At 42.9% G+C, this 13,229-nt stretch overlaps 1 protein-coding gene across 1 annotated transcript; it reads right to left on the reverse strand.

The window, feature by feature from the left end:
• Positions 1 to 5,674: 5,674 nt before the first annotated feature.
• CCN3 (cellular communication network factor 3) lies at positions 5,675 to 11,731 on the reverse strand. The gene is made up of 4 exons (XM_050322367.1): positions 11,320 to 11,731; positions 10,805 to 11,056; positions 8,773 to 8,981; positions 5,675 to 6,858 (listed from the first exon to the last, which is right to left on the reverse strand). The coding sequence occupies exons 1-4, from the start codon at positions 11,714 to 11,716 to the stop codon at positions 6,562 to 6,564; spliced, it is 1,155 nt and encodes a 384-aa protein (XP_050178324.1). The 5' UTR covers positions 11,717 to 11,731; the 3' UTR covers positions 5,675 to 6,561.
• Positions 11,732 to 13,229: the final 1,498 nt, after the last annotated feature.

Genomic DNA, 13,229 nt, shown 5'->3' on the forward strand with positions numbered 1-13,229 from the left:
CCTCATCCTTTCTGCACGCGTCCCTTCTTTCAGAAGCAGACCCAAAAGTTACCACTGACAAGTTAGAATGGCCAGTAGCCACCAGGTGTCCCCCTTCTCCATGGTTCGGGGAAGAACTGGGACCTCCCGCTGCAACCCAGCTTCGTAAATTTGAAGTGAAATGCAGCTTGAAATTCTGGACCCAAGTGATGGGCTCTTTTGCCTTTCCTTTAAGTCATGCAGTGGTGGCAAAGGCAGCCCTTGGCAGGGTCCTGTTATGAGAACAACTGAATTTTGTTCAATTGCAAACTCACATCCCACTGAATGAGAACATTAGCTAAATGTATATACTTTCAAAAGTTTGATTTTCTGATACTTTTCCCCAAAGAGGTGCATTTTGTTTCTGAGGCAGGCAGCCCAACACGTTACAGTCTGAAAACAGAGTTTTTGCAAAATGGCAAGGGTACAACTTTTTAAGCATTTTACTGATTGTACTTCTTTATGAAGGAAGTTCAAAGAATTTCATTCTGCCTTAATCTGTGTAAGGGTTTCTGGGATTTGCTTCTTTTTACACAAACTCCCAATTTTATACTAAAGTGCAATTATTTAATTAAAAGCAAAGAGGAAAAAAAGGAAAACCAGCCCAAGCTAGCAGTCCTCCCAGGAGTGCTAACATGCTTGTATTTCTGTCCTGATGGTCAGAGCACAGTCCTGGATATGTGCAGGCTGAGCTCTCTGTTTGGTCTAATGGATAGACCTTTTTCTTTCTGAGTTCCTGTAAATCAAGGAACATGAGGTGCTGAGCCTGGATTTTTAATGAGCCAGACCCAATGGTGTAGGAGAGCAAATCTCCCCCAGTTAACACATCTTTTTCTCTTTAGAACATAATTTATTATATACTTTTAAATATTCTTTTTTACCTTCAGCAAAATTAAATATGATACGCTTCAAAAAGCTCCGATTATCTCCAAGCAAATGGACTACAGTGGACGTAACGTGTCCTGAAAACTGCAAGACTCGTGGCGAAAGGGAGCAGACAGGATGCATGAGATGCACGAGGTGCATGGGGAAGGCCTCTGAAAATGGGATATGCATATGGATGCGTAACTTACCACTAGAGGGCACAGTGTAAGTGAATAATAAGGAGCGGGACAAGGAAAGCATGGAAAAAATATGGAAGAGGGTGGAAAACAGTCTCAGCACATGCAGATGACATGAGAGGCTAAAGAAGAGGAGAGACAACATATGAGACCATATGAGATCCAGGTCTCCTTGTATGAACTGAACTGAAATGAAACAACTACCCAATCCATAAATAGTGAAGAGTTTTAGACACTTTTCTTCACTATTTCAGTGTAACCATTTGCATGTCCAAGGCAGAATAAATCTAATTCTTGGGATTAAAATAGGACTTTTTTTTTTTTTTCTTGTTTGCTAGTCTACAAATCATTCAATTAAGTCAACTGACCAGAAATGGCTATTCCCTACTGTTTATCTGAGTGGAGAGGCTTAGTGTGAGATTAATTTCATGTTACTCCAGCAAGCTCACTGGAGGCAATCTGCTGGGCTCCCTCTGCAGTCCATGGAGAGCACGAGGTTTAAAATATGTGTTTAATGATAAAGAAGCGGACTTATATCTATCTTTACACATTTACAGAAATAACACTGTTAACAGCAGGGATTAAAACCAATTTTAAACATATTTGTATTTGCAAGTAAACTCTTCCTCTTACAGCTGCATGGTAAGTCTCTTGACTGATATTAGTTGTATCTCTGGTCATAGAACAGGTGCCCATACCTGTCTAATGCATAAAATGGGATTGATAATGGGAAAATCAGAGCAGAATTTTCCCTCAGGTCACACTAAATTTCACGCCTGCACTAGACAGCTCATTACAAAATTTAGCATGGTAGACATAACTAGAATAGTTTTTTGAAAAAAGAGTCAGTACAGAAAGTTTTGATACAAAAGAATTATTATTGCTTAAAAAATTGAGAACAAAGATAAATTCCAGTGTATTAACTTGTCAGAGAACAACTTAATAATAACAAATAACAAACATTATTTCATGAAGTTCACATTTGTCATAATACTTAAATAGCAGGACTAGAAACAGTAATTAATTTTTGTCTATCTCTCTTCCCGCACACCTAGAAATTATTAAAAATATAGCGAAGAAAAATAGGCTGAACTAGGGAAGAAAAAAAAGCAACATTCTATTTTTCTTGAAGCTTTTATTGTTCTACTCCCAGAATTATTCTGGCAAACCAAAAGGGTCAGGCCATGATCTTAGTGAATTCATTAATAGAATTTTACTAATTTTGAGGTTTTCACACTACTGTCAGGCATCAGTTGAGGAACCTGTCAGCTGGTCTCCTTACCTAGTCAGTGAAGGCAAAAAAAAAAAAGAAAACAAAACCAAAACCAAAACAAAACAAAACAATCTTTCACTGTTGCATTAGAGAAATTCAAAGCAGATTAAATGCAAGAAGTATGTTGCTTTAATGAAGTTTTAGAGATTAAACAGTCCTGGAAATAGCTACAAACATCTCTCAGGGTATATATGCTGTAGGGGGTAACACTGGATATCATCAACATCACTTATTGAAGGTGTACTTAACCTACTAGTTGCTAACACCAAAAACTGTTAACCAAACTATTTTTGGGACAGTCTTTCACTTGTACTAGCAAAAGAAAGGTAAATTTGTTCAGAGAGTATGGAATGAACAAGTCAACCAATATATTTTGTTCTTATTTCATCAGCACATACTCAGTATGAACTGCAGTATTGGACCCATACTTTGAATGTTCTCTGAAATGCTCAGATGTGAATCCTTGGAGATATGAAAATGAACTGCTGACATTTGAATAGTTTAATTTTTCTCAATCTGAATAATTTAACTTTGCTTCTTGGGAAAATCACAGTCATAAACTAGAAATGTTCATGATTTTGTCACTGGGGTTTACTTACACAAATGTCACAGGTTTGACACAACAGTGCTGTGTTTTAATTAAATCAGTGTCATAAGCTTTTTCAGGAACAGGATGAAATTCACCCAAAGACTAAGATAGTAACTGTCCATATTAAAGTAAAAACAAATCTAAATGTATATAATCAAACTGATAGCTGGTGAAAAGCTGTATCAACTGAGCTGAGGTAAAAATAGCCACTGAACTGAAATTATGTATATAGTCTAAAAGACAGTGGAAAACTGGGTCAGATATTTGGCTACTTTAGTCCATAGGAAACATTTGTGATCCCTTCCAAAAGGCATTTTTCCTGCTGAAATGTTACAGTAATGTAAGAAGACATTGAGAATGCTGTAGTACTGGTGTTTATAAAGATATATAATAAGGATTTGAACACTGTAGCACTTCTCTTTTGTGAATGTTCCAGTGCTCATAATAATGCAACTGCTTTCTCACAAAATGGGTTGATGACGTGGAAATCAAGCAGAGAAACACTAAGAAAGGTTATAGGGGCGTTTTGGTATACTGGTTTACTGAAGTGCAGACTGTAGTTTAAAGCGCTGGGATAATGTCTGTAGACAAAAGGAGTTATTGAAGTTACACTTGAACTCATATGCCATAGTGCACATAGTCAAAATATAGTGATTGAATGAACCATTTTACTTCTTAGGAAATCAGTGGTTGACTGCATTTCTCTCTAATTATCCCTGGCTCAGGACTAGCAGGGTTTTATTATTACAAAAACTGTTTAAATTTGTCCAGACATTATTGCTACATTGCTCAGCAGTTGATATATCTCTTGCTGATGAAGATGCATGAATTTGCAAAATGATTCTGAGAAATACTTGATAGCTTGCATTAGTTAGAAAAACATTGCACAAACCAGCCTGATTCTAAGGGGGAGCAGATGGAGATGTGGTGTGCAAGTAGTTTAACAAAAACCCTTCCGTCTCCCCTGGAATCTGATCTGCTCAACAACAACTCAGCCATCTGCTATCCAGCTCTCAGCATTTCTTAGCACATAAGATTTGTGGGGTGCAAAACCAGAAAGACCTTTCCAAAGCCTCTACATTAGAGAGATGTGAACCTTTTGGACCAGATCCAGAGGATGGTTATGCAACTGGTCAGAGGGATGGAGCACCTCTCCTATGAGGAAAGGCTGAGAGAGTTGGAGTTGTTCAGCCTGGAGGAGAGGAGGCTCCAGGGAGACCTCTTAGCAGCGCCTCAGTATCTAAAGGGGGCTTATAAGAAAAATGGGGACAGACTTTTTAGTAGGGCCTGTTGTGATATCACAAGGGGTAATGGTTTTAAACTAAGAGAGGGTAGATTCAGACTAGATACAAGGAGGAAATTTTGTACCAGGAGGTTGGTGAGACACTGGAACAGGTTGCCCAGGGAAGTGGTAGATGCCCCATCCCTGGAAATATTTAAGGTCAGGTTGGATAGGGCTCTGAGCAACCTGAAGCAGTGGAAGATGTCCTCATTCATTTCAGGGGAGTTGGACCAGATAATGTTTAAAGGTCCCTTCCAATGCAAACTATTCCATGATTCTATGGTTAAAAATCAAAAAGTGCAAGGGCAGGGAGTCTTGCATGTAGGCACCTACATGCTCTTGATGAGGAGCAAGGCTAGTCATGTTCTGGCTGTTTGAAAAGCATAAGGCAGGCAGGAATTTGTTGATAACAAGCAGTGACTGTAGGGAAATTTATTTTTGATGCAGTTAGTGGAGAAAGTCATGCAAGAGCCCAGGTGAGGACACAATCTATCTAACCTTAACTGAACCAGCATGGGTTTTAGCACCAGGGCCTCATAATTTCAGGGATGACTTAAAAGTTACTAAAAAAAGGTCAGCAGTTGATGCTTGTTCATGGTTATCTTTACCTTAAGCTTCACTGGCTAAAATGAGTATTTACCTGTCCACATGCAGACACTAAATTAAGGAGTCTGTTAACCCCCAGTTGAATTCTACCTGTGTATCAGGAATTGTCAAACAGGAGGTTGATAGCTCCTCCAGAGAAGGATACCAGACCTAATATGTTGAGATTTGGTCTTCTTTTTTTTTCTCAAGACAGATTTTTTCCCTACCACATAGTTATAGAACAGTTGTGGCATAAGTACAACTCTGGTATGACTAACAGAGCCAGACAGACACTGAGCTAAACTTGATCCCACAGCTGAGGCAACTGGATGTCTGCACAATCATATTTATGACTATTGACAGAATCCTGCTACAATACCTGATTTAATATACATGAAACTGTGACCCTCAGGCTCCATATTCCTTGGGGATATTCTCATACAGTGTCTAGCACAAACGGGGTCACAGGCTGATTTTGGGAAGCTGAAATGATGTTGCAAGACCCAATTAAATACTTCAGTAGTACCTCATACCCAAACCTGAACTCCAAATCATGTAGTTACTCTTCACCACCACTGTGATTCAGGGCACTCAAATTCAATTTAACCATCCTATCTCCCAGGCTAACTTACTCCAAGAGAAGCTTCCTTTCTAATTTGTTTCTCACAAATTATTCATCTTTCCTTGCACCAAGACACTGCACACCTTTTAGGGTAGAAATCAGGATGAGGGACACTAAGAATATTAAAAGATACTATATTTTGTTTTTAGGAGTCTGTAGACCCTTTTTTCTTCCCATTGTGTTTTAGCTACTGAAAGTTGGCAGTTTAAGAAAAACAACTTTGGGAAAAATACTTTTAATCACAAAGTTTATTTACTTAGTAAAGTTATATTACAATATGTACAGTTTCTATTTACATATACACCTTTCTAAGAAATGAAGCACAATATAATACAGTTAGTGTTTTAGAGGAATTTACAGATATATTATTTTTGCATCCAAATACTTATATCTACAGACACATACTAATTAGAACCAAATTTTTATAAGACACTGACTTTAGTTGGTTTTGGATGAGATTGCTAGTGAAGTTACCAAAGAGAAATTTAACTGCTGTGAGCTATCAACCTGTGCTTCAGGATAAGGGACCTTAGCTATGTCATTTCAGAGATCACCTGCAAACTTAATTCTCAAAGAAAGTCAGAGGTGTTGACAGAAGGTATTTTATAAGTCACAAGAATGCAACAATTTTATCAGTAAGATTTTTACTGTCATCAAAAAACAGAGTTTCATTAAAAAGGAAAAGAACATTGCTTAAGTGTTTATATGCATGATGCAGAGTGAAATTGAGAATCTGGAAGCTTCTGTGATACAGTATCACACATTCCACAAGGAACACACTGACTTTTAAAGAGCCCAGTCCTACAGCTTCTGAAACTTGCGGCATGATCCCCTTAACCCAACGAGAAAGTCGAGCTGTCTGCCTTGTGATCTTTATGTCACCATCAAGAAAAAAAGAAGGCTCTGTCCAGGGTACAAAATTTCCTTCAAGTGAATAAAAGACATTTGGAGGGGGGAAAGGTAAAATGAGGTATTTAATAAACTACAGGAAAAAAGAAAGCACCTAGTTTGAAATACCGTGTTGAAAAAATATTTTAGTTACTTTATATACGCAATTGCTACATTCACCTAATTGTGGGTCAAGTTTTGCATAAACTATTTATACTTTCTATGCCGTCTAATTTGCGCTTTTCATATTTTTACTTCGCTAGATGACAGATCTGATGGCTGGAAGAAAACAATGTTACTCTGAGGACAGTTGTTATGACAGACACAGGTGTTGATCAACATCACTGGCTTTTTTAGGACTTTGCCCTGAGGACAGCGGAACTCCACTTGAATGGTTTTGGTGTTGTGTGGGGTACAGCATCGCCCGTCATTGCAGAGGCCACAGTAACGTGGTTTGTACGTCTGCACACTCGTGCAGTTGTTGTACTCAAAGCGAACAGCTTTCACAGACTTCTTTGTTCGGACACATTTCTTCCCTTTCTAAGAGAAATAAGAAGAGACATTAGATATATCACTGCATAAGACAGACATCAATCAAAAATTGGCATGCAAGGATATAGGTCTACTCTGAAAACTTAAATTTATTGTCACTATTCACTCAACAGCAAGAAGAGTCTGCAAGCGCTTCCCACTTACAAGTAACACCTGCAAGATCTGCCTTTTGACAACAGTGTGTTACTGGACCCGTAATGAATGACAAATAAAGACCAGACTTGTCATCTGAAACAAGAAAAGTCAACATTCATGATGAAACTATACTCTACCGGAAAACTTCTCAAGCTAGTGTAGTTCTATCAGAGAATTGGGAAGCTAACCAAGCAAGTTACAGGACTAGATTCAGGGGGAAAAGAGGGGTAAAATGAATTGCAGAAGTTGTAGTCCATTCCTGTGACCCAAGGCAGTTTTAATCATGTCTTTCTTAATAGATGATGGTCTAACTTGTCCTTGGAAGTCTTCAGTGACAGGGACTGTATATATCCCCAGACAACCCTAACAGTTCACTATTCTTACTGTCTGGAAGCTTTTCATTCATGTCTTAATTTTCATGAAGTTTAAACTCACCATTTCTTCTTGTACCCCCTTGGACTCAGAAAAAAGCTGCAATATCTGAACACAGTTACAAGAATGAATCTCTCTTCTCTTGCATTCAGAAGAAGTTCAGTTTTATCAATTTTTCCCTAGATGAACATGTTTTCTAGACCTCTGATCATTCTTGTTAATCTCCCCAGCTCCTTGCTCGTGTTTCATATCCTTTACAAAACCCATTATTTAAAACTGCAGAGACTGTTCAGCAGAGGCCTTAGAAATGCTTTTCAACACTCAGAACTGTATATAAAGTAATGGTCCTCTTACATACCTACACGTTTTTCTACCTGACAGGAATACTTGCAAAATGCACTGAAGCAGCAAAAAAGTCAGGTCCCTTAGATACACTTTTTTTTTTTTTTTTTTTTTTTGCATTGGAAATGTCAGTGTTGGGGTTGCTTTTGGAAAAAAGCATCATAAGGATTAAAATAACGTTTAATTTACCTAAGTAGACTTTGCAGGATCTCACGCATTTCTCTGTAGTTCCAGCTGCTCAATAGACTAGAAATCTGACATATCCATTCTGTATGATTGAAACAACTCAGAAGTATACATAGAGGTAATACAATTGTGTTTGTGGGAAAGGTTAGGCTGTGCCAGCTGTCAAAATAACTGGCACATGCAATACATGTGATGTGTTTGAGACAGCTCAAATTATCATAGAATCATAGAACAGTTTGGGTTGAAAAGGATACTTAAAGGTCATCTAGTCCAACCCCCCTGGGACGTCTTCCATGAGATCATGTTGTTCAGAGCCCTGCCCAGCCTGACCTTGAATGCTTCTAGGAATGTAGAATGGCATCTCCAACCTCCCTCGGAAACCTGTTCCAGGTGTCTCTCCACCCTCATTGTACAAAATTTCCTATATACAATCCTTTAATCTAGTCTGAATCTACCCTCTTTTAGTTTAAAGCCACCACCCATTGTCATCACAACAGGTGCCTACTAAAGAGTCTCTTCCCATCTTTCTTGTAGGCCCCCTTTAAGTACTGGAAGGTCTCCCCAGAGCCTTCTCTCCTCTGGGCTGAACAACTCCAACTCTTTCAGCCTTTCCTCATAGGAGAGGTGTTCCAGACCTCTCACCATCTTAGCGTCTCTCCTCTGGACTCCCAACAGGTCCACGTCTTTCCTGTGCTGAGGGACCCAGAACTGGATGCAGCACTCCAGGTAGGGTCTCACCAGAGTGGAGTAGAGTGGCAGAATCCCCTCCCTTGGTCTCATGGAGGTGCAGCACAAAGCTACTGAGAAAATATGGCAAGTCTAACGTGTTTTTGGTAAAAAAAACCCTTGCCTCTCTGAGCAGCCTACCTTATCAGATGACTCATCATTTTTACAAGGTCTGATCATGCAAAGCCGCGTCTGCTTCACCATCTCACACTGTTGATTTCTGTTGGTAACACGAGTGGAAAAGCCCATTCCACAGCTTTTGGAGCAAGCACTCCATTCTGTTGTCTGTTCAATACAATTGGCGCTTGAATCCGACACATCGATCCCAAGTGTGGCCTCTTGTCTGTAGGCTGGAGACAAAACCCCATAGAACTTTACTACAAGAAAAATTCACATGAAAACCCCATATCTAACTGAGCTCCACCACATCTGGAAAGCAACATGTGAGACAAAAAAGGGTTCAAACCCCACACTTTTGACAAGATTTAGGAATTTTAAAAGCCGCCATTTTAGGAATCCTGGATGTCAACTTCCTGCATCTAAAAATAACAGGAAGGTGCATATCAGTGTAATCAGCAAAGCATTTAGATTCAGTTCACTCAAGAATTACTCCTGATTTTCAAAGCAGTTTGGAACTCTACTTTAATAACTTCTGATTCCTCAGTCTTTCCAATGGACATACATCACAAATCTTTTCTAAAGCTAAGTCAAATATAAAAATATTTATATTAGGAGTGATTTGAGAGAGGCTTAATGATTCATCTAAACTAAAAAATAGCATGGAAGTAAAGTCCTTTCCTCAGAATCATAAAGTTGCCCCATCTTCTCACTTATTGACAGTCTACAACCAGGGTGAGGCGGCGGGGAGGGAAGAGGGAAGCAATTTCCAGGAGCTATCATAGCTACTTAAAGCCATAGTCAACTCTGACCATCGTCCTGCCATATTAAACTGTACTATGCAAATATTGTTAACTGCACAGTTTGGTTCATTAGGAAGAGATAACACAACTGAGCCATCCATCACAGTTCTTGCTGTTAAGTTCCTCTACAATGGCCCTTCTGCCTTTTGCATAGTAAAGATTCACTGCTAGAAAGAATGCAGATAATTCATCTGTAGGAATTTTACAGATTAGCCTGTCACTGTCAGACAAATCAAAGAAAAGGAAAGGTAGCAGAAAGCTGTCAAACTTTTTGCTTATACCTTACGTGCCTTACAGCTGACACTTCATAGCACATTGAAAAGTTATTAGAGATTTTCTCTTTGGATCCTTCCTCACTTGTTTTTTAAATGAATTAGTCAAGTTTCAGCATAACTAACGGCTTAAGATCATAAAGAGCACTGACTGGAAGAGAATGCAGTGCTCTCTACTCTCAGTAAAAGTAGCTTATGAAAATTCATGTTGAACCAATAGTCTAATTTAAAGGGGATGGAGACATAATCCAGTAAGAAAACAGGAGGGAAATATTGTCTAGGGTTTTCAATTACAAAAGCCCTTTATGAGTTCTGCATTTTGGAATGGGTTGGGTTTTTTACAGATGCACTCACTGTGCTTATAACCATTGCTTCTCCAAGTACTCTGTAATGTTTTTAATGCCAGCAATAATGATGAGAGCTCTAGCACAGACAGGCTGGAATTTGTTTGCATTTCAGCAACCATGCTGACCACTTGTAAGAGCTGTAGAATTCAGGGGGGAAAAAGTCTCTTGTAGACTAAGCTGTTATAATAGTATTTATGATGTAACATATTCTTGCAGAGCAACTAGCAAGACTGAAGCTTTGATTTTTTTGTTTGTTTGTTTGTTTGTTTGTTTTGTTTTGTTTTAGTGTGGGAATGTTTGGAGGATTAGCAACTTGCCCCTGTTCTATTCTGCTCACAGAACTATTGTGCACCAGATAAACAGAAATTTAAGAACTGGGATGTAATTTAAGTTAGCTAACTTTTAAAACTACTATGCACAATAATCCTCTGAATCTCTTCTTTTATCTGTCGAGCTCTGCCCTTATTCATTACCACTGGTATACCTACTAGTCACTTCAGGTGAGAAAAAAAGATCAGAAAAAAATAGACCTTGCAAACCAATGTGTCTTAGATTTGGCAACCCCATGGATATTTCCAGTATGATATCCCCTCCTCCTCACAATGGCTGTGATAATTAGTTTTAATTTCCTCACCAGCCATAGCAAAACCTCCCAAAATCACTTCATCATCAGGGTCGCAGATCCACTTCTCACAGCACTCTCCAGGGACTTCGATTTTTCTGGGGAAGGGGCAGTCGGGGCCGGGGAGCAGCAGGCCCAGGTTGCAGCGGGGGAGGCAGCCGATCTGTCCGTCGCGGCAGATGCACTGGTACTTGCAGTTGGGCTGGAACGTCTCCCCGTTGCGATAAATCATCCCGTCAAACACGCAGTTGTCTCCCTCCAGCACTAGTGGGAAAAGGGGAGGCATTTGCTGATGCGGTGGGCATTCGGACGCCCCCCCGGCCCTCGCAGACCCTCGGCGGCCGCATTGGCACGTCCCGCAGCATCAGGGAGAGCCCCGGCCCGCCGTGGGGCGGCCGCTTGGCCGGAGGGAAGGCGGGAGAACAGCGGGACAGAGAAACCCGCAGCGGACTCCGCGGCGAGCCCAGCCCCGGCCCCGTCAGGGTCTGCCCGCCGCCCCTCGAGGGACACCCCTCGCCGCCACCTACCCATGCAGATACCGGCGGTGCCGCCGTCCTCGGGGCCGCGGTCGCAGTAGAGGCCGCTGCTCTCGTCGCAGGGCAGCATCGCGGAGCAGCGCTCGCCGCGCTGCCGGGCGCACACCAGGCAGCAGGAGCAGCCGTCCAGCACCGCGGGCACGCCGGGGGCGCAGCGCGGCGGCTCGGCCGGGCAGTGCCCCCCGCACGGCCGGGGACACGCCGGATCCCGCCCGCTCTCCTGCGGGGACACGGCGGCCCCGGGGGCCGCGTCACGGGGCCGCACCGCCCGCCCGCTGCCCCCGGCCGCCGGCCCCGCCGGGCGCCCCGCACTTGCCTCGCACGGCCGGAGGAGGAGGAGGAGGAGGAGCAGCAGGGCGGGCAGGTCCTGCCCGCCACCTGTCGCCATGGTCCCGCCTGCCGCGCAGTCGGCTCTAGCGGCAGAGCCATTGCAGCCACTTATATAGAGGCGGTCGGGGACACCCCTCCGCCACCACCCCCGCACGGAGGGCAGAGGGCCGGAGGCGGGGAGCTGGAGCGGGGGAGCTGGAGCCAGCCCGGGTGCTCTGCTCCCCCCTCTCCTCCCGCCACCTGCTCCGGCTGCCCCTACCCTGCCCTGCGGGATCCCTCTGTCCGAGGGCGGTACATGGAGCGGGGACCAGCGTCCGGAGGGCAGAGCTCGCCCCTGCCCGGGGGCCAGGTCGACCCAGTGCTTGAAGTCGAGGTGCTCCCCCGGAGAGGGCTGCCACCCTCAGCCCATCCCTACGACCCGTCTCCTACCCCGTTTCCTGCCCCGTCTGCTCACAGACATCCATCCATCCATCCAGCCAGCCAGCCAGCCAGCCATTCCTCTTCACAAGAGTGGTGCTGTGGTCACACGCAGAGGGGCAGCACAGTGCTGTCCCACAGCTGTGTGTGGATACAAGGAGGCCTCCGTCACAGTCAGTGTGCCTGGGCAGTGCTTGGCGTAGAAGACCAGCCACCCCAAAGCCAAACACCTCTCGGGGCTGGTGGCTGGTGGTGACACTCTGCTTCTGGCCCTGGCATGAAGCGTTTTGGGCTTGGCAGGCATTATGGAGGCAGGAATGATGCCCATGAAGATCAGGGGTTGTGGAGGTGATGAGCGCTCCTCAATGAACTCTTCAGTTTCAAGTCATGGGCACTTTGATTACTAGAGGGGTGCAGGTGTATTGGCTGATGGGAAAAAGAAGTTGCATAGGGAGCCCTCCCTGCTCCATGCAACACGATGTGTTGGAGCAGTGACAGACTCCTCGGTGTTCACATGGTGTGTTCAGCTGCAGAGGATGTAGAGCCGACGTGCCAGGCCTCAGGAATGCTTTGTAGAAGTAACTCCAGTGCTCTGTACTGTGTAGTTAAGATTTAGCCCAAGCGTAAGGGAGACTAAATCTGTTAACGGCTTTTACTTGTCAGGAATTGCTTTCTGCCCAAGCAGGCCTTCTTGGGTCTTGTTAGGATACAGATATTCTTTATCTTTGGTTGTCTGAGGCAGATAATATGCACTGGATTCTGTTATGGCTTGTTAAAGAGAAAATATTTGAAAAATAAACAAAACTTGTAAGCAGACTAGTGAAAACAAGATGCCTTTTACGTTTAAGACATGACACAAGTGGTACTCATGAATTTACAAGGCTGCTGTAGCTCTATGCCAAGGCAAAAGTCATCACAAAACCAGAAATGGCAAGATGCAAGTTTTATTTTGGACAAAAGTCACTGTCCCTTTCTTGATGCTGAGTGGCAACCACAGGGTTTCTGGTAAAGCCTGGCATTCTGGGGAAAGCAGACTTCACTGATGCACGAATACATAATCTCTGGACATGTATTGGCCCTTCCTTTTCTCACTCACATACAGCAGGACCAGCCAAGGGGAACATTGGGTTGTTCAAACCTTATCAGCAGCTTGG

This window comes from Myiozetetes cayanensis, unplaced genomic scaffold (genome assembly GCF_022539395.1).
Source record: "Myiozetetes cayanensis isolate MyiCay16 unplaced genomic scaffold, myiCay2020 scf1, whole genome shotgun sequence".
Lineage (NCBI taxonomy): Eukaryota > Metazoa > Chordata > Aves > Passeriformes > Tyrannidae > Myiozetetes > Myiozetetes cayanensis.